The following is a 22,483-nucleotide window of genomic DNA, read 5'->3' on the forward strand; positions in this document are numbered from 1 at the left end:
ACTCTCAGCAGAGGAAACTTGATCACAGAAATGCACCAAAATCTGGCAGTGGAGGAATGTGTTGGCCCACAGGGCAGGTTGCAAGTGCATCTTCTGTCTCTTGTATAGGAAGTATAAATATTAAACTAGCTTACTGGCAGACAAGGAGCCTCCCAATGTTTACATGCTATGTTAATTAAAAAAACCCAACCACCTTGAGTGATCAATAACTTCAAAGAGAGAATATGGCATCATTTTCTGATTGCAGTACTGATAACTAATCCTGTTTGCTATGCTTGAAAAAGGAGGAGCGTCATTTTATTCCAGGAATTGCCTTCACATCTATTCTTAATTTTGCTAACACCTAGGAGATCAAATTTAAATGCATAAGGCTGCATCATGAACAAAAGCGGTGCACCTCTTCTGTCCTTCCTGCTTGACTGGCTTGCCCCTTGCAGGAAGCGTGGAGAAGTGACCCTGCTCCCCCGCTGTCCCTTAGAGGAGAGAATGAGCGCTGCGTCACACGTTATCATTGATTTTAATCCTCCTGCTGTTGGAGGCTTCACTGATGCGTACAGGACTCTTCCAGTGTCTCTGGCCAGGAGAAGACCCTTTTGTTTGTGTATTGGTAACCTAAGACCATTTTGAGGGCTGAATCACCACCCTCCAGCAAGTAACACCTTTGATCCTTCCTTCCCACGCGCCATTTGTAACAAGCCCTTGACAAGGGCAAGAGCTATTTCCTGTCTTCATAGCCACATCCATACCAGTGGACGTCTGACACAGCTTATCTTCAGATGCTGCCGCTCTGCCCTCTGAGATGTGGGTACCAGTGGTCAGAGGGTGGGATGGCAACCCAACCGATGGTGTCTGAATCAGGAAGGTGACCTTCAGTACTGTCACCAGTAACACACAAGTGACACTTTCGCTTAGTCCAGAAATCAACTGCTATCTTTTGCTTGACAATTAGTTGACCAATTAGGTGAGCATGGATCATATGGCCAGTATTCAGCCCTCCCACTCTCTTTTCCTGCCATCACTTGTTAAAGAAAGAGGGATGAATTTGTAACAAAAAGGGAGAAAATCCTTCAGGTAGCTGTTTTAATCTTCATGACAGCATTGCATGTCTTCATACAATGTTTTTGCCAGATATGCTCAATACAGGTTTCAAAGCAAGCTGTTTATTCTTAAAAGGCAAGGCCTTTCACCTTCTACAAAAATAAAGACCTTTTAGGGTTTAAATACGTACAGTCAGAAAAATGTCACAACACTTGGAAGAACATTGCAGATGTAGCATTTAATCCTGCTCCATTTAATTCTTAATATGTTAAAGCTAATATGGGTTTAACTAAATCCTGTGTTAAATATCCTAGATGCCATTCTGTTCATACTGAGAATAAATGCATCTTGCAGCTACATAGTGCCATGGCAACTTAGAGGTGCTAAAGCATGGTTGGTCAACTGTTGTATGTACATTGCCTTTTCTGGTATCTCTAGCTTTTACGAAATTCAAGATCAGGTAGTTTGGCAAGCTGGAGCACATTCCTAAAATGGAGAGGTATATATATGTCGTAGGTTTCTTTTATCCTTTTTATATAAATAAGAAAAGTTTGGAAGTGAAACTTAATTAGTGAATTGCAGAACCTTTATCTTAGATAAAAACACCCACAAACTGAACAGCCCCACCCCAATAATATGCATCCTCTGATTTTAAGTACAAGGCATTTTAGGTGTGGGGAGCTTGTTTACTACAAAAATAATCATCTGTTTGGGCTTTTGTTTGCTTCTCTACAATGAACAAGGTGTCAGTTATCAGTGACATACACCTTAGCTAATTTGAACTGCAAGATATTAAAAAAACCCTTGGTGATAAGCTTTTTTTTTTTTTACATATGCTACAGTAATACTACAGTAATTAAAATGCATGCTAACATAGTTAAAGGCATACAATTATAACTTTTGTTTTGAAATGTATGCCAGACAGGTAATTTGCTGGGTTTAGACAACATGTAAAGGTAGAACATGTCATTTTTAAATAATATAGTCATTGATCAGGCTCTTTTTTGCCTCCTTGCTACACTCCTTTTGATGTAACCAAGGCAAATTGGATTGTCTGACATGAACTGAGGTAACACGGATGGGAGGAAAACACAGGAAGGGAACTATCTTGATGATCTGCTTGGTTTTGATTTTTTTTTTTTAAATCACCAGAAAGGCACCTTCTAGAAAAGAATGACTTGTTGAATTCTTGTGCTTCATCAGCACCAAGAAAGGATCGCCATAGCAACAGGAAAAGACTATGCATTGTAAGAATACCCACAAGCTGAACAAGATAATGGTTTAAGATAATGTCCCAGTAGCATGGCAAAATGCCAGCCAGGGGTGGGAAGGAAGGGAAGTGGCATTTTTACAATGGCAAAGAAATTTAAAAAGAACTAATATTGTAAATGTGAAATATATGTGAATTCAAGGCTAATGGAAAGTGCAAGACAATGAATCAAGAAGCTGTATGGCCCATTTGTCTGGGGAGCAAAACAACAAGGTTTCTTATTGATAAATCCCTGAACTTGTCTCTAAGGGTCAACTGCAAGTGACTGATGTGTTTCTTTATGATTTTCCCTTTAGCCTCTCTGTTAGGGCATCCAAAATGTTTTGCAGCTAGCAGGAGGTGTCCACGCAGTAACTACATAAAAGAGTTTAAGGCAAACATTTCATGTAGGTCAGCCGTCAAGCAGAACCTGCTTAACATCTAGTAATTATCCTTAAGTCTGATCCAGCACTGCAGTTTAGAGGTGAAGGAATCATTATATTTGCCTTCTGGTGTATCTATCTGTCCTATTTGGACACTTATCTTTGATACCCTCCTACAACATTTTTCATTCCTCAAAGTTCAATTCCACAGTATTTGAGAAGCAAAACTATAAATCTACACTTAATTCAAAACATAAATCGGGATGAGTGCAGAGTATGACACTGAATGAGATTTAAACCATATGATACTTGCCACAAATTTTTTCCTGATTTTCTCTTTTCACTACAAACCACCCGTCCTCAACTCTCATGTTTTGTTAACATCTATTTGAAATGAAGTAGGTGACATAACAATAAACATTACAGATAAAAACATGTACGAAATGAGAAATCCTGTACCTAGTAACTGATGCTTTCAAAGCCATGTTCTTTGCAACCATTTCTTTGTGGCAGAGTGCGTGTGACTGTTGCTTTAGCATCACTACAAGTGTTTCTGTGAATTTCAAAAGAGCTTGTTGTCTTTGCCCCTTCAGCTGTTTTAGTGAAGGAGTAAATTCACACTGAGAGTACTGAAACTATTCCAGCTCTGGAGCCAATGGGAACCATTACTTACACCTCTGATTTTTCCACTTTCTCTTTGAACACAATTTGTGTTAGAAAGTCTTCTAGTAGGGTTTGGGAAACATAAAAAAAACCCTCAGTGCAAACTGCTAATTTGCTAATGCAAAGTGACACTAAACCCAAACATTTTCATTTACCAGTCATCAAGATCATCTGTGTGCAAGGTTGCACAATCTACAGTATATAGTATTCCTGAGACTGAAACAGAGTGAGCTGTGTCAGAGAGAGTTTTACAAAGACCGAGTTGTTTTTACCCGATACCGATAAATGAGTTGCTGCAATACCTCCTCTTTGTATCAAGGAAATGTCACCCAGAAAGTCAGGAATTGTTCACTCACACCTGAATGTCCTTTCACTCCTGCCCTGGTGAAACACCACTCCCTTGCTGTGAAATTTCTTTCTGCCATAACTCACCTGACATTGTTGCTCCCCTCAGTGTACAGCAGTCCCTCACTACAAGTCTTTAAAGCAGTATCATCTTTTTCCCTCTATTGCTGCAGAGCACTGGAGAGGACAAGAAGAGGTGTCCCTAGCTTCCAGTCCTACTAAAGCTTCTCATCACCAAAAATGAAGGCAGGTCACTTGCACTCTGGCTGTCCATGACTGAAACAGTCAAGTCAAGTTCAGCTATGGCAATGAGACTTTTTTACTGGGCAGAAGTTAACAGACAACTTGAGCCAACCTAATTGTATGCTGTATATTCCTTGATATCCTTCATGCTGGCTCCATGACTGAGTACTGCAATTAATCCAGAAGAAAATGTGTAAGTTTGTAATCTGTCAGGTGAACAAAGCTGAATCACCTCAGCAAAAGTTTCCAAGATGAGACTGAGACAACACAAGGAAAAGCATAGTAGCACGTCGAAAGGACAAACAAGACCTCCCTCTTTTAACACCGGGAGCTATTAGGAACAGCTCAACTGTCTTGAATAAATCCCACCACAGTCTTTTACTAGCTTGCTGTCTGTAGGAAAAAGAAACCAACCAAAATTAACAACCAAAAGCCATTAGCTGCACAAGATTCACAGCAGCAGTGCCTCCTCAAGAAGTTTATGACACACTTTTTAAAGACATGAGTCAGTAAGGTATCTTTTAGGAAATATGCTTTTATAGAAACAGGAGCATGAAACATAACCTTCAGGTACAAACTGACCTATTAATTTCAGAGAAGAAAGAGACTACTAATTTGTGGTGAAAAAATTCAAGTAGGAGATTGCATGTTATAAACAGGGAAAAGACATACTGAAATCCTACAACGGCATGGCAGCAAGGAGGGAATGACAGGTTTTAGAGCATAATACTGCTTGTACAGATGTTTGGGACCCTCAGCCCTGGAATATCTGCCTCTCCTTACAAAACTCTGTCCTATTTCTCTACTGCAGAAGAGCTGAAAGGAAACGTTGCAAGGAGTTGTTTGACACTGCAAGAAAAAAAATAATCCAAAACCCAAAGTTGTGATCTTGGCACATACTGTTAAGAAAGACATATATATCTGTCCCCTCTCATATAAAAACTGGCAGATAGATGCATCCCCAGACACAACAGGCAAAGACTAATTGGTATTAAAATCATTGTGGACCTAGTTTTTCCTCTAGCATTTTCATTTTATACCACTGTAAACCCATCAGCTTTGCCAGGACAGGTTCTAATTTACACTGCTACAAGTGAAATCAGAATCAGGACAAAATAAAAGAGAGGGGTCGACATACACCTGACCCTATACATCTAAAGGGAACAGATTTTTTTTTTAATTAAGTATTTATCTGACACCCAAGAAGCAAAATAGAAAAAAACCCTCAAAATTTAGGCACAACATATACTTTCAAAGACTGTCAGTCACAAAGCAGGATGAGATTGCTGGGATCAGCAAATTGTTTTGGCTTTCCAGCATTTTCAGCATGAGATGAATACATTCATGACTAATGGGATTTCCCATTAAACATGGCCTAAGGAAAGCAGACATTTCAGAAAACAAATCAGCACTTTATATAAATATATTTATGCCTAAAATTAGATTTACTTTTTTTGTATGAAGCTGACTACAATATACTCACTTATTGGGAATAAAGCAGAAGAAATGCTACTGTACCTTATTTATCTGTACTTGCAACCTTTTGCCGACTACATACCCAATAGTACAGAGAAAGTGCTATCGCAGCAGCTAGGTCAAAACTCAACATTCAAACAGTGTAAGACTTACGGAAAAGAAAAATAAAGCAGAATATTAAAAAAAGGCAAGGAAAATATCCTGGAACTGCATTTAGAAGTGGTGGCAAATCCCTGTCCTACAGTCATCTATCAATCACATCCACTCAGGTTTGTTTTTCCTTACAGACGGTGGACGTATTTCTTCTCTGAACTGCTCCGCTGAGCTAACAAGGCACACACCCCAGCTTACCTGAGTCTAAGTGCCATGGGTCGGTAGCAGCCGACATTGGTGGGATGGTGAGTGGAGATGCTCCACAGTTGGATTCCACCAGTTCTCCTTGGATGTGGACGTGAGAGGAGGCGTTGGTAGGTCTCAGAGCTGCTTTGAGTGGAGCAATCTGGTTGAACTGTACTCTTGATAGGCAGCCAGTGAATCCTGGAGTGTTGTATTTATATATATCTTGGTCAATCTTCCCAATTTCTATGGGAAATTAAGGAGGAAAAAAAAAAAGATTAATGAAAGCAATTCATTGCTTTGGAAAGCAAGGTTGGTCTGAACACTTGATTCCCAGAGGTCAGTTCCCAAGTCCCTCTCTCAGGAGACTGAGAACTTGTCAGACCCTGCCAGGTTTCTTTACATTTCATTACAGATTAAAGCTGGAAAGCTTCAGGCCTTGATGTGACTCAGTTTCACTGCTATGCTATCATTAAAATGAAAGGCTGGTGTGAAGGAGTCATCAGAGAAGGGAAGGTGAGGAAAAAAAATCTTTTCCCCAAGAAGAAGTGGCAAAAGACAAGGCAGAGGGACAGTCATTGCCAGGGTCTCTCCTCCCAGCTGAAGCTGCTGCTGCGAGAGATGCCCCTTCCTCCACCCTGGCCCATCATCCTCTAGCCCCTTTTGGTGGGCTGGGACCACTCTGGTTCACTCCCATCCCCCTCCTGTCTCCTTACCATGAGACCAAGTGTCCCTTCGCCATGAGACCAAGTGTGCCTTTGCCAGGGGACCACACGTTCCTTCAGCAGGGGACCATGCGTCCCTTTGGCCTGAGGTAGAAAACTGCCCCTCTCCAGCCTCTTTCCTTCCCCCGAAGTGGTGAGAGGTGGCAGGAGCCTGCCCACCCCTGCTGCAGGCTGAGGAGCAGCGTGCATGCTCCCACGCCTCCGCAACCGGGCCTACGTCAGCTGAGAGCCTGCCGCAAGTCGGCCATTTTAAACCTCGCTGCTGTGGGCTGATAGGCAGGCTGGCAGCTGGCATCCATGAGCAAAGCATGGGGCTCTGCCATTGCTCTCTCAAACAGCCGTCGTCCTTCAAAGTCACCCCCCAAGTAGCTTTCTCCCCTCTAAAACACCAGTTAAAATGATCCCAAAATGGTAGCCGTAAAATGTGGCACATGCCCTTACTACCCAGGAACCTGCAGGCTGCTCACAGCTGTTTTAACTCTGCCAGGACCTGTTGCGACAGCCTGAGTCACAACTGAAACAAAACCAGCACTCTCTGTCAGCTGGCTGCGTTAGCAGGGGTATTAACATTTCAAAGCCTCACTGCAGTGTCTAATATAATATTTACATGGCGGTGACAAATTTGGCTTCCTTTCATGGAGTGAATGGAAAGGATGCATGGTAGCGTCATGTTTGTGCTGTACCAGGGAGTATTGCTCTGGAAGCACTGAGACACTTCAAATCACCTTTCCCTGGGTTGGCAGGGACAGAAGTTAACGTCTGGCCCTTGAAGTCAGTGGAAAAAGTCATACTGAGCTGAGGAAAGCACGATGATATCCGAGGGACAGAGAACAGTGAGCAGCCCCAGGTTGTTCAAAGGCAACCTTTTCAGATAGGAAATGATAAGGGTTTGAAAAATGGTGTTTCTGGGAAAAAAGACATCTGTAAATCACAAGATTGTGTCATAAAAAGAAAGAAAGGAAAACAGAGGTGGGACAGAGAGAATTCTCCTGAGAAGTGTGAGGAGAAAGTGGGAAAGAGTTTTATTGTAAGAGTTTGGGGAAGAGCTAGGAACCAAAGCTCATCTGGGTTTGAGTTTTTCTACCAAAAAAAAAAAAAAATCAAATCAGAATTATTAGAAAATGCATTACTAACCTTTTGGATGAGTCTGTGTTCTAACCAAACCAGGATCAATTATATGAGGTCTAAGCTGCTGACTGGGCTCCCTAAAAACTACCATGATACATATGTCACTGCTATTCCTAAGAGTACTTATGGTTTTGCATCAGGGATATGTACAAGGCATTTCAAGGCTACAAACCAGGCAGAGCATTTCAAGTACACTTTATTTTTGGGGTTTACATGTTAAAGATGAAGTGGGGGAAAACTGGTGGAAATTGGACAAATCTTGAGCACAATTAAAACAACTTCTTGGTTTTCACACAGAACTAAGCTGTACCTCTTCTGTCTTTGCAACCATATTAGAATGATAAACACAGAACATTTAAATTCCACCCTCACCTAGCACAAGGACACAAAAGGAAGATGCGTAATCTGAAAATTAGTTGCATTAGATCCTTATGTGATCCACTGTACAAGAACGGATTTTCTATTCCCCCCATTTTCCCTTTTCTTTCTTGTTTGAGAACATCCTTTCTCTGCCAGTGCTTATCCAGCCTGTATCAATATTACAGCCACAGTTCACAAGCTGGCAGTGAGCAGTAACTACCACCTGTGACAAAGTGGAAACATGCTCGGGACTCAGCTAGAGACTAGCTTAAATGCATTAAAATAATGGTATTAGTCACATGAGTGTCATCCAGCTCTCCTTTAAAAAAGTAGCTTGACCAAACAGCATCTCCTTCAAAAATTTGATAGTAAGTAAAAAACTCACATGTGCATGCACACTTTCCATAGTTAGTAGAAAAGCTGTAGAAAAGCCAGAGTTCATGCATTCGAATGATACTTGTAGAGCGTATCACTCAGACAAGCTTCCTATGCGACCACAATATTCACTGCCTCTTATTTCAGTTAAATATTCATGGTATATTCAGTGAATAGCTGCAATTTTGAGTAATCCTCATAATTTAAGAAACAATTAGAAGACCATGTTTCTCTTTAAATGCTGTAACTGCTGTCAATAACAGTTTAGTGACTACCTTTTATTCACATTTTTATATATTCTGTAGAACTTCATGCAGCAATGCTAATAGCCTCCCACTCACGATCCTGAATGACAAGAACAAAAATCTATGAATATGATTGTGCTACTTTAGCAGCTTCAGCACCATTCGTCTCTGACTCTGTGATAATAAGTGATGGATCCTGAAAGAATTAAAGAAAAAAAACCCCAAACCCTAACAAGGCACCTTGCTGAAGACCTGCATTTTTGTTTAAAACATTGCACAAATGAGGGTTGTGCAATTCACCTCGTGCAGATTTACCACCAACTCACATCACATCAGTGCTAAAACAAGATGGATTGACTTCTATGACTGTGAACATGTTCCTTCTTGTGCGTGTCCCATGGGGCTCAGCACACCGATACTCTCTGATGTTACGCCATTATACTTTGCCTCCCTGTGTATTTGAGCCTGCTATAAACCCATCCCTGGAGAGTGTAATGATGATATAATTAAATATGGCTTTGTTGTCATGACTAAAATTCAATTTGCTCCCTATAACAAAGAGGGGAGAAAAAGAAAAGAAGATGACAAACACATTATTTTAAAAAGGGAAATGTACAATGCAACTACTTTGCATTGTTCTAATTTTCAGCACATGAGCTAGTGAAAAGTCATATAAATATTGTAGTATACAGTATTATCATTACCTAATAGGAACATGAGTATTACTGCTTTCAGATCTGATGCAGCAATCTTCTGCTGGCACCCTACCCACAAGCATTTCTGTAATGAAAGACTTCCAAAAATACCACTTATAGGCCTTTTTTAACTTCAGTTGGTTTTAACCATTTGCTCCCTTGATCACATAACCTGCTGACTTGAGATGAAGACCATGATCACAAGACCGAGACCATTCAGGCAAACCCATTCTAGCACAGATGCACTGCAGTATACAAATCCTTAACACTGAATATTCACACAATAACTACACAACTGCCTACTCAGATTACTTAAACATTTTAAAAATGTATATAACTAGTACACAGTATACTAAGAACCTCACAGATGTTACCCCGCCTTGTGTGCCATCATTCACTGAAGATATACTTAACATCAATTACCTGTTATTTATGTTTTGTTATTTCTTTAACAGTAAAAAGATATAGGAAATTAATCTTCAGTTACTCATTTTGATTTCAGGGCTTATTTTCCACAGCTGTGGCAGAAACGTGCCACATAGTGATGAAAATAATACTATTTCTCTATTGAAAATTATGTGCTGCTATTGAAGAAGATCTTTTCCACCTAGGTGAAAAGATGTAAAGAACATCTATTGTCAAGCATACTTATGACACAAGGCACCATTAATGAGTACCCAACAAGTTGAAATTCATTATTCTATGAATCTAGAAGAAAACAAGCAAAAATAAATTGTATAGAGGAAAAAATTGTGGCTGGACCTGCGCATAAGTAACAAATGTATAAGTAGCACATAGCAATACTAATCAGTGTAATTAGGTTATCTGTTTTTTAAGCCTTTTTGCCCTTACTACGTTACCTGTAGATGCAGAGTTGGGGCTCCTGTCTAGGCACTATTACAAGACAAACAAATAAACAGTTTAGTTCAGATTATTACCAAAGGTGATCTAGTTAGCATGCATCTGATGAGGTACTTGTGGAAGCAGACATGTTGCCAAATACAGTTTTTATCTACTCTCTCCCTTCTCTACTTTCCATATCTACGAGTAAAAGATTTATAGAGTAGCAAAAAGGGCCATAGCACTTCTAATAGCACAAAAAGTTATCACACTGCTGGAGAGGTCCATCTCTGCTTAATTCTACCATTTATTTTTTATCCATTCTTGTAGCATCACTTAGACTAGAGAAAACCAGCCTGATTTAGTGGAAAATAGGTTATGTGTTTGGTCCCACAGTCCTGAGCAGGTTTTTGATAGATGAAACAGAAATGCTTTCTAATTATGTAAAGTTCCCCATGTGAGGATCCTAGAATGATTTGCAAGTACACAAGGCTCTGCAGCACAAAGCTACACAATCCAGCACAGTACTGTGCCATACCAGTACAGTCATGCCACATGTGGAAAGACGGCCTCAGACTGTGTTACATACTGACCTCGGAAAAAGGGAGAGAGGGTCAGCCGTGAGGGAAGAGGGAAACGCTCCCACTGCAAATCTTTGTAAACATACAAAACCTGGTTTTATTAAACATACGTGCTGAACATCTCTGCTGAATATCTTTTCTATTCTAGCTGATCTGTACATTTTTTTCTTTATAGGACTCTGAAATGCAGATTGATACAGGAAGTTATCATAAATTCTGAACCTTGCACAGTGTTCAATACATACAGAGAGAATCAAGGCATCTATTTATTGTGAATTATGTTCCATTAGGAAGGAAATGTAACAGAACTTGAAGTACAGTTTGTGGGTATGTACAACAATGTATGTAATAAATATCCTGTTATGAATTCCCTTGGAGTTTTCCAGTGATGCCCTTCAAAGTAAAAGTAAGGCATAGCTAAGGGTACTTCTGCCACAGCAAGGCTCTCAGTAACTGTTACAGCTATCTAGGTCGTCTTCTTTGACAGTGGGAAAGCTCTGCCCGAAGTAGCACATAGTATGGCAGGGAGAATAAAAGCACTATATACTGGAGTGATTTTGGTTGTGACAGAAGATGCCTTTTAAACAAAGGAAAGTCTCAGCAGCACAACCAAAGCCCTTTCAGTTTAACTTACCAAAGACTATTTCTTACACAATATACACAGGACATCATTTGAGTTTTGCTTTGAAAATGGTGAAAAATCCAGCTGTTTGGATTTAGGACAATGACCTATTTATATGTGCCCTTTTACACCCAGAAATACAACAGCTTAATGTTTCTGGAAAGAAAGTAACCATATCAGTAGTGGGAGAAGTTCAGCTTTGCCACAGGGTGATATTTCTGGCTGAACTACCAGGATGCTGTACTATTTCACTTAAGATTAAGCATCCACTCAGCGGGTAGATAGAAGGTAATCCATTATAAATCTCTATAACCCTTCAGCTAGCTGTACTAAATTGAGCCTAAATTATCTCTATATAATATTTTAATAGACTGCACAGGTGAATTCACTGATTCAATTAAATGAACCACTAATTGCTTTTGGGTCAACCTTAGCGATAGATTTTCTCTTCGAAATAAAGCACCGTGTGCTCTCTTGTCCCCTGTACTCAGGAAGATATCTTGTTACATTACCTGCTGCTCAAAGATCAGCCCAATCAGCATCTTAAGCATGTCTCTGTTACTGCATCAGGCTCCATATAATAGAAAGCAGTTTAAACTCTGCTGACAGGAAGCTATTGATTTCAAGAAGTCACAGTCCACAGAGATTACTAAAGCATTTTCTCTTACCTGCAGTATTTTATGCCTAGATGAGCAGTTCAATGCAACATCAAACCCTGGCATCTGCCAATACTTGAGGACTGGCATGGTGTAAAAAACCCGAGAGAATAAATAAATTAGCACACAGTCATAGGGAGAACCTATCTGGGGTGGCCATACCTGCTAGACCAAAGCCACAAGGCTAAAAAGTCCATGTCAGGAGCAACTACTATACACCCAAAAGGGGGATAACACTGGATAAAGAGAAAACTATGTTCTGACACATGGCCTGGGTCTTCTGATGAACATCCTCCAGTATGAAGATCAAGCACCTGTTTGCTTACTGGCTGTATCTTCTCTGTCCTAAGATCAGCAATTTCTATAAAAAAGCATACTAATACCACTTAACTGTGTAGATACTACATGTGATATCAGATATGCTAAACACCCGCAGTACGAAGCAAAGAAGCTAAACTCCCAGAATGACATTTAATGAGATGTAGTTAAATGTAAAACCACAAGGCATGTATGGGTGCTGAACTAAGCTACTATAAAGACTTTCCATGGCCCTCGAATTTCCCTGGCTTTTCATTTCAGTCTCTGCATTAAAATTCAGTAAGTGTTCCAAACTGAGTATAAAACAACAGGAACTTTATTTTGTCCATTACTCCAAACTGAGCTAGTGCATACTGCTCTCTGGACACTTGTACCAGTGGAACAAGATGCTTTTTTTTAAATGTTGAACAAGATGCTCAACATTTACGGAGAACTTGTTACAGGGGTGCTGGGGGCAGCGAAGGGGCATGCGGTCCTGAGAACGGGGACATGAACATCACAGGACCCAAGTGCAAATGACTACTGACTGCTCTTTATGCAAAAATTCAGAACCCATGTAGCAGACATGCTTTTTTCAGTCCACAGGTCTGCAAGGGCCAGGTGGTATGCAGATGTCTCCCCATATGTCCCTTTCCTGTCACGCTAATACGCTTACGCTGCCCAGGGGCCTGCAGGGATGGAATAAATGTGGTGAGAAGCTGTGAGGTGGCCTCCAGCCCCCATGGGGCTTGGACAGCCATCCCGTCACTCCCTCTTCTGGCACACGTCATGAGAGACTCACTGTCCCCTTCACTCTGGACCCCTGATCAGATTCCAAAGTCAGAAGCCTTTAGACATGCCTACACCTGATTGCTTTCCAGAGCATTCAGGTGCTGCCCGCAGTATGGCCCTATTGTGTGACGTAGGCCTTCTGTGGCTATTTTAACTTTTTCATAGAATGGTTTGGGTTGGAAGGCACCTTAAAGATCACCTAGTTCCAACCGCCCTGCCATGGGCAGGGACACCTTCCACTAGACCAGGTTGCTCAAAGCCCCATCCAACCTGGCCTTGAACACTTCCAGGCATGGGGCATCCACAACTTCTCTTGGCAACCTGTTCCAGTGCCTCACCACCCTCACAGTAAAGAATTTCTTCCTAGTATCTAATCTAAATCTACCTTCTTTCAGTTTAAAACCATTACCCCTCGTCCTATCACTACACTCCCTGGTAAAGAGTCCCCCCACACTTCTCCTGTAGGCCCCCCTCTAAGTACTGGAAGGCCGCCATAAGGTCTTCCTGGAGCCTTCTCTTCTCCAAGCTAAACAACCTCAACTCTCTCAGCCTGTCCTCATAGGAGAGGTGCTCCAGCCCCCTGATCATCTTTGTGGCCCTCCTCTGGACCTGCTCCAACAGGTCCATGTCTTTCTTATGTTGGGGGCCCCAGAGCTGAACGCAGTATTGCAGGTGGGTCTCATGAGAGTGGAGTAGAGGAGGAGAATCACCTCCCTTGACCTGCTAGCCACACTTCTTTTGATGCAGCCCAGAATGCAATTGGCTTTCTGGGCTGCAAGCGCACACTCCTGGCTCATATTCAGTTTTTCATCCACTAATACTAAGTCCTTCTCCACAGGGCTGCTCTCAATCCATTCATCACCCAGCCTGTGTTTGTGCTTGGGATTGCCCCAACCCATGTGCAGGACCTTGCACTTGGCCTTGTTGAACTTCATGAGGTTCACACAGGCCCACCTCTCGAGCCTGTCAAGGTCCCTCTGGATGGCATCCCTTCCCTCCATTGCATTGACTGCACCACAGAGCTTGGTATCATCGGCAAACTTGCTGAGTGTGCACTCAATCCCACTGTCCATGTCACCAACAAAGATGTTAAACAGCACCAGTCCCAATCCTGACCCCTGAGGAATACCACTCATCACTGGTCTCTGCTCAGACATCGAGCTGTTGACCGCAGCTCTTTGAGTGTGACCATCCAGCCAATTCCTTATCCACTTAATGATCCATCCATCAAATCCATGTCTCTCCAATTTAGAGACAAGGATGTTGTGCGGGACAGTGTCAAATGTTCTGCTCAAGTCCAGGCTGATTATGTCTGCTGCTCCTCCTGTATCCACCAACGCTGTAACCCTGTCATAGAACGCCACCAAATTTGTCAGGTACGATTTGCCCTTAGTGAAGCCTTTTTCTTTGTAGCTTTACCTTACTTATTGTAACTTTTCTGGTTTTCTTTTATAAAAAATTATAGCTTGTATGGAATAATTTTGTTTAGACAGTTTATGCCTAGATTGACAAACTCACTGACCACCCACTGAAACATGGAGAAGATGCTGTCTGTGGTGTATGAAGCACTGTGCCAGAAACCAAAGGAAATAACATTAACCCAGCAGTGCCAACCAATAGTGTTGCACAGCAAACACATGGTGCTTTCATTTGGTCTGACACTGAAGATGTGGCCTTATCCATGGTGCAAGCAAGAGAAAAATTACTTATGAAGACTGTAACAGCTCAGTGCATGTTTCAGTTGCAGCAGCAGCTTTATCAGCGTTGCCAAAACAAAGGCCATTTCTTTATGAAACGTTCCTGATACTTTCTGCACAAGCTGGAAATGATCGAACTACATGAAAAATACACAGGACTAGAGAACCTGAGCCAGCCTGGAAGCTGTGCTGTGGCCCTGGAGCACTTCCAAAACCCAGTCGCTGGTGGAGAAGTTACAGCTTTCAGGTCACGTTGTAATAGAGACAGTAAATCACTGATGTGAAATGTACTCCTGTCAGAGTCCCATTATTGCAGAAGTAATACAGACTAGTGCTGGACTGCAGCTTTTCAGTCCAAAAAGGCACTGTGAAAAATGCTATGAAATGAAGATGTTATTTCACAGCAGCCTCCTTTCACACTGCCACAAATTAAGAGGGTTTGAGAACAAGTTGGATTTTTTTTCTGCCCTTCTGTACTGATAGTATAGTTACTGAATGTTTCAAGATTTCATACTAGATGTATGATTTCCTGTAATTTTCCATTTAAAAATTTCATGTGTAGCCAACAACAGTTATTATTCAGGAATTCACAATGCCTTTTAATGAAAAGGGAATTAACTGATGCTGCAAGGTTCTTAGTAATTGCATTGTAAACACCACAAAACTAAGGCCAATAGTAAAAGTGAACATCACTCTTTCAAGGAAACAAGTATTTTCTTAACATTTTGCTACTGACTCACTGTATAACCTTGAGTGAGTCACTTCAGATATTCACGTTAAACTCTCCCCCTCCCTCTTAGTAGGACATAGAGAATTCCCCCTACCCTCTAGCTGGGATCTGTCTCACTTGACGTGATTTTGAGATCTAAGCAAAAAAGGTATGGGCATTGCTTTTAAATATGAAAATAAAATCAAATAGTTTTTTTAAACACCCCACAAACTTCTCATGACTTTGGAAAGGTCACTAATGGAGGCACAGATTGTATGGCACATTTTCATTGATAAAAATGAAAGCTGTCCCAGGGGTAATGGAACAATGCAAAATCAGGGGAAAAGAGAAGAAATACCAAGTTTCTAGAGAACCTTTGTTGCCAAGGAACGATACCCAGCATGCAGACATCAACTGGAAGTCTTGATTTTGGCAAAAGTCTTCAAATGTTCCCACTCAAGCGTGGCCCCCAAGAAGTGTTCAGCTGGGGGCAGAACTTCAATGGGAGTGAACAGTCAGCTCTGTGCCAGTGGGACCAAAATTCCCATGGGTTTTGGGGCAAGAGAGACCTCTCCATGCATTGCCCTTTATAACCAACTGTGAGTGGTAATACAGTAATTTCATAAATTTGTGTAGCATTTTATTTCTCCACTAGATGACTAATCATTATTCCTAGATACCAGAGGCAAAAAGCTCAGCCTGTTCTTTAAAGCAGGTATCCCAAAGGTAGGGAGAGCTAAAAAGAAAGGCCATCCACCTAAACGATAGCCTGAGCTGACAGAACAGGACACTAATATTGTTCAGTCAGGCTGTACCACCTACCTTGACTGCAAACCCTCCTGAGGGCTAATGGAAATCTTTCAACTGAGAAGCAAAGTGCTCAGCACACACTGATGTAACCCAAGCTGCAGAAATCAGCAGTTCTCAAGGCAAAACTGCATAAGGAGTATCTGACAGTTAGCTTCAGGAACAATTTTTTTTTTTTTCTGCCACGTTCTCTATCCTCTTCACATGATGCAAGAGCAATGGGATCACAGGTTGAGGGCAGCAGCAGGAGAGCCACCACCAAGTTTCATCCACAACAAAGAATTAAATGTTTCATCTACTTTTTGTCTGCAGGCAGGCTTGAAACAGAGTGAGAGGAAGCGGATGATGGGAGAGGAGAAGAAATTATATAGCTGAAATTTCTTTAAAAAAAACTGAACAAACCACAAATCTAAATGACTGACAAAATAAGTAAGTAATTTTATCATCATAGATATTTCTATGAAAAAATAAAAGTTACCACTGACAAAACATCCTCAGAATTAGCTGGGACACTGTATTTCAGCAGGACTTATAAGCCATTCTAATTCATGCTCATGATAAATAATCTTCACAGCATCTTTCATAACCCTTAGAGAAGGATGTAAAACACATACACAGAGGTCGCATTACTATGCAAAAGAAATACGCAGTTTCATTGCCTAAATGTGCTTTTATGTCTTATGGAAGCTGGCTGCAATATAACTTAGCAAATGCTTTTCAGGCCAGAAAAATAAGAAAATAAATACTCAGATACGAGTCTTGCAGCCTGTAGTCAAGCTTAATGTGTCTTGGCCAAACTCCAATGCATTTAGTTATACTGTGCTTTTGTCAAAACTATATTAAAATAATATAACTTCAGTCTGATTATTAATTTGCAGTTTAATGGGTACCCTTCTATGACTATCTGCAAATATCCTCATACTACGCTTTGCGTTCTGTATCACCAGCCTCAAATATCTTAATAATACTGCAGTCTCATCAAAGCGTAGGTAGGCTGAAACTCCCTCTCTTGCCTCCCTCCTCCCTTGCTTAGCTTACTCTTTCACTTAGAGATGGTGAAAAGCTAAATAATGACTTGAAGAAGATTCATGGTATGCAACTAAAACTGGAAAATTATTTTTCAGCAAGATATTATTTTTATTCATATACTATGTCTTATATTATGCCTTATATTAACCTTCTGTATTCTTAATTCTTTTAATTAAAAAGGTAAGGATCTGCAATCTGTTTGTTAAGAAACCACTTTTAGGGATATTATTATGACTAAGATAAAACTTCTTCATCAGTCCCACATAATTTTTCTTATTTATTTAACTTAAAAGAAATCCATGGCTATTGCACCTACAATGTTGGATTTCAATGCAATGTAACATATAAAGAAAAGGTTTTTGGGAACTGACATTTTTCAGAAGATATGCACACTGCCACATTATAAACAAGCAATGACCTTTCTAAGTAGTGGCAATTTTCATTCAGTTATCAAAAGCCTGAAAATAGGAAGCAAATGAAAAGCAGAATGCCAGCAAGGATGAGAATGCTATAACTTAGGTGGTCATTTTTATTCCAACATTTTCGTTGTTTGCTTTACTTCTTCATTTGCAATTTATTTTTTCTTGGATCAAAACATTCACTTTTTGTATAGACAATACCAACCTAGCTGTAGTACTGAAAAACACCATTTATTTTAACAATTGGAAAAATACTGTAGGACAGTGCAGGGAAAAAGAATCAATTTCACTTCTTAAAACCAATTTCTTTTATGTTTTCTTCCCAGTATTCCCCAATTTGAAGCTGAGCAATTTATATTTGAACAGTCTCTATTACATCTCAAAGCCAATGATGGGGTTGATCCAAGAAACTCTAAAGGCTTTTGCTTCTTTTCTTTGTTACACATATGCATATGTGAAATACTCTTTTTGTATTTCCTCTGCTGGAACATTCTTACGTGCAATAAATTCACTCCTGAAAAGTATTGCTATTCGATGCACAATGTCAAATTGTCATAAAAATTTAACAGCTGCATTAGATAGATCAATGACTTACCTAGTTCATTGTTCCCTCTTCAAAAATAAAAGGTGACATAGTAGATGATTCACAAGTAGTGTCACAGCATGGAGCATGTAAATGATCGCCTCCCAGATCACCTTTTCGGCTTCCCATAAACGCGGGCTTTAAACCTTTGAGATGAAGGTTGCATCTTGCTTTTTATATTTAGCTACCTGCAGAACTGTCTCCCATGAATGTGTCCAATCTTTTCGGAAACAATTAACGCTTCTGGCCTCCACAGCATCCCACGCCAGTGAGTTCCAGTGCTGAACTACTCACTCTGGGATAAATGCCCTCCTGCAGCTCATTTTAAGGCTGCAGCCTGGCAAAGTAATTGAGTGTCTTGACTTCTTGTGTTGTAGAAAGCACTGCACACCTCCACCATTATAGGACTGTTACTGTATCAAAATTCGGGTAGACCAGCTAAATCACCTAAAAAGAGAGCTCTCAATCTTTGGTTTAAAAGAAGCCTTCACAACCTTCAGTTAGATTAGCAAAGCCCTGCAGAAGACCCTCTCCACCTCTAGGCAGTGGAAACCATGATTCCATAAGGCATGAAATGTAAAAGCATTACACCATGATCTGGAAACCGAAAACGCTCCCTCATTCAACGAATACACTGGGGATGAAAGAAATAGGTGTGGTTTGATGCCAGCCAACAAATTTCACTCCATGAGAAACAGTAAGGAAGCACACTTCCTTTTCCAGTCCTGCCAATCTCAGGTTTAATACATAAGCTTAAGTGGACCTTTATTGCTTTTCTGATCAGATGCAGAATATTACATGCTAGGCATCCTCAGTGTGCATATTTCTGCAATTTCTATGATTTGCTCATCCACAGTCTTATTCAGTACGTAATGATAATAGACATTTTGACAAAAAGACACAGAACTGCGTGTGTGGAAGGATGATGGAAGAACAGGACCAGACAACGTGTAAGGACTAGCTCGGTCACTACCTTTGCATCTCATTAGATAGTGTAAACTGAATACTTCCAGCTGGCCTCAATCAAACTGTGCACTAACAACATGCTTTATCATTATTATTATTATTATTATATCCAAGCATGGAACAATATTACCGAGTAGAATCTGAGGGCACAATGCCATTTGCAGTATAATGGCTTTGTTAAGAAGCTGTAGCAAGTGCTCCCACCCAAATACTGAAACAGAGCTTTGGCTGTTTCTAATCTCAAACCTAACTGATATCTTTGGAGGGACAGGGAAACCTTTGATCAAGCTGCAATAAAAGTAAATATAAAAAAATATCAAAATTATAGCATCTTGCTATGCTTGCTCTTGCACAGAAATACATTAAAACAGTACATTAATGTAGTTCAAGATGCTATACTGACAAGAAATACTGTCATTTGTTTTTTTTCTTAAATCTTGTACTAGATTAAACACTCCGTGTCACACGAGCTGGATCAGGAAGCAGACATGGATTAACCCACTTCTTTTACAACCAGTTCGAATAAAAATAAACAAAAACTTACAGGTGGGTCACAGCATCAGCGTCCGAAGATGATCGAAATCAGATTGCCCTTCTTCATCCCGTAGAGATGCCCCTCTCTCTTCTCCCCCCCGATTAAACTGAACCCCACGCAGAGAGAAAGCATCCAAGACAAGGTCGGGAAACCCCAAACACCAGACGGGCATCCAGGATGCTTCTCAATACGCATCGCAGCTTTGTTCTGGCAGACGGACGGTCAGCTCTTTCTCTAGCGGCGTCTGGTTTGCAGGCGGCGGGCAGCGGTGCTCCCCCCCCCGCCCCGAGCACGCCGCCGGCGGCAGGCGGGCTCCCGGCGACCCGGCACCCGCCGCGGAGACCTCGTCCCTCCCGCCCGCCGCCTCCCTCCAGGCTGAGAACTGGTGCCAGCTCATCACACGAGTGCCCCAAACCCCGCGTGGGGTGCCCCAGCAGGAGCAGCCGCGCGGGCTGTCGTGCCCCCCGCCTCGCAGGGCAAGCCCCCCCCCCGCCCCTCCGCATCCAGGCTACCTGCCGTCTTCCCGTCTTTCCTGTCCTCCGGGCCCTCGGGACGGCCCGGCCGGGAGCCGCCGGCCAGCGGCGCCCCGCACGGCAGGGCTGCGGTGGGGAGCGGGCGGAAAACGCGGAACGGAGCGGAGCCGAGCCTCCCCCGACCCGCCTGCTGCGGGCGCGCCGCGGCGGGAGGAGTGGAGACGGAAATACACGGACTGGATCTGGAGTGGGAGTGGGCGCGGGGCGGGGGGCAGCCGGGAGCCCGTGGCGGCGGCGGGTGTCTCCCCCCGGGGACGCCGCTGCGGGCAGGTCCCGAGGCCCCAGGCGCGGCCGGAGCCCCGCCACGCTACAGGGCCAAAGTCCTCTGTGAGAGTCGCAAGCAGCCCGCAGCCCCCGGAGAGATGGGGGAAGGTGCACGTCCCGCTCGGCCACCGCACTTGTGTTTCTCTCACCAGCACCGATTTTTTTTTTTTTTTTCCCAGCGCTAAATGGGCATTTAAAGCTTTGAAATTGTCTTTCTAGAGGATGCTGCTCAGCATCAAGAGGCAGTGCTGTTAAGCAGCCATTCTCGGGGAAAAGGTAGCTGGAGGTTACTCTGGTATTTGATGAGTTTTGAAAGGTACAGTTCAAATACTTTTGCTTTTAGTTTACTTGCATACAAGGGCAAGGAGAGCCAAATAAGAACCCGCACAGAATGGTTTTAATAAGTTAAAATTACTGAGGCGACCTCACCTCCTGGGTTTTGAGACGAAAGAATGGAGACTCAGCAGCCTACAGAGCACTGGAAAAAAGAAGGGTTAAAACAGCCAATTCCCAACACAATATCCACCTATTAACCCAGAGATTATGAGTTCACCTCTTCCTTCTCTGCCCTCCTCAGACTGACAAGTGCCTCCTTGCTCTCTCCTCCTCCCAGCTCCACCACCACCTTCCTCTTCTCATCCCTGCTCCGTCACCCATGCTGCCAAACGATGAGAGGGTCCCTCGTGCCAGAGACGAGGGGAGAAAGACAGAAGGATCAGATACAATTTGGGGACTGACGTAAACACTGAAGAGTCAACAATAATGTAGGCTACAGCTCACACAGGATGGCTGGGCTTGGCCATTGCTATCTGCCGCTCATCTCACTGCTACTGGCACTTGTGGTGGCACCAGCGTGGACGCAGATGCTGTATGGCTTTGGGGGAAGGAGGCTGCCAGCGCTGCCTCAGACCAGAAGTATCACTGCAGCCAACAAAATGCACTGGCCGGAGCACAGATCATTCTATGGGCCTGCTCTGCTTTTTCTCCAGTGAGGAGCCAGAAGTGAGCGCATAAAGCCCCAAAATTTAGCACGTTACCAGAAGCATGCCGTAATGGGAATAATTGATCTCGGAGGAACCAGGATGGAGGAAACGTGGGACCAGAGTCTCGGATCATGTAAGTCGTCACTCCAGAAGTCAGACAAGAGATAGTGGTACTCATCAGCAGGACCTCATCTGAGATCTTTACCCAGCTAGCATGGTATCACATTTAGCCACATCAATTCAACTCACAACTTCAGTATCCTGTCCCTGTCCAGGACATTTCTATATTGTTCAGAACAGCAAAACTTTCAGAAGGTCACGGCTGAATCATTCAACTCTTACTTCTAGAGAAACAGCCACAGTTACCATCTCTGCAACAGTTTAGAAAGAATATTTTTTAGATATATTCCAGAATAAAAGCAGTAGTTGCTCCTCTCCATATTTCCAGAGATACAGTACTGCTTACATATTCTTTGGGGTTTTTTTTTTGTTCTATCTTTTCTTGTGTTAAAAGGGGACCGCTCACTGGAAACACAGTTTCAAGTGTGAATTATAATTTTTTTTTTGGTACAGCAAGCGTTTGCACTTTCGTAAAAGGTGCCTCTAATTTGAGCTGTTCCCCTCGCCTCTTACTTGTGCTGTCTCAGTACGGACGTATCTTGAAGAGTGTTTGCCATAGCATTTCGTTAACACCACTGCATGCACCAGCAGGTACTGTCCTCACTGAATGACCATAAAATGATCATATATTTAAAATTCTGTGATGCTCACCTCTTGACTAAGCATCGCTGATCTTTTCTGAGATAAAATAACAGCAGCAGTAAATACTTGACTGAAGGGCTTTTTCCTATTTGGATTTATTAAACGAGAATGCAAAATGGAGGACTTTATTGAACAAAACTGACATCG

General features: G+C 42.1%; 1 protein-coding gene across 3 annotated transcripts in view; it reads right to left on the reverse strand.

Moving 5' to 3' along the window:
• Positions 1-22,483, reverse strand: part of CNTNAP2 (contactin associated protein 2) — a 1,249,274-nt gene that overhangs the window by 22,059 nt on the left and 1,204,732 nt on the right. For all 3 annotated transcript variants that reach the window (XM_052795237.1, XM_052795244.1, XM_052795253.1), the window contains one exon: positions 5,749-5,979. In XM_052795237.1, coding sequence (XP_052651197.1) covers positions 5,749-5,979 — 231 coding nt within the window. The remainder of the gene's footprint in view (positions 1-5,748; positions 5,980-22,483) is intronic.

This window comes from Harpia harpyja, chromosome 1, assembly GCF_026419915.1.
Source record: "Harpia harpyja isolate bHarHar1 chromosome 1, bHarHar1 primary haplotype, whole genome shotgun sequence".
NCBI lineage: Eukaryota > Metazoa > Chordata > Aves > Accipitriformes > Accipitridae > Harpia > Harpia harpyja.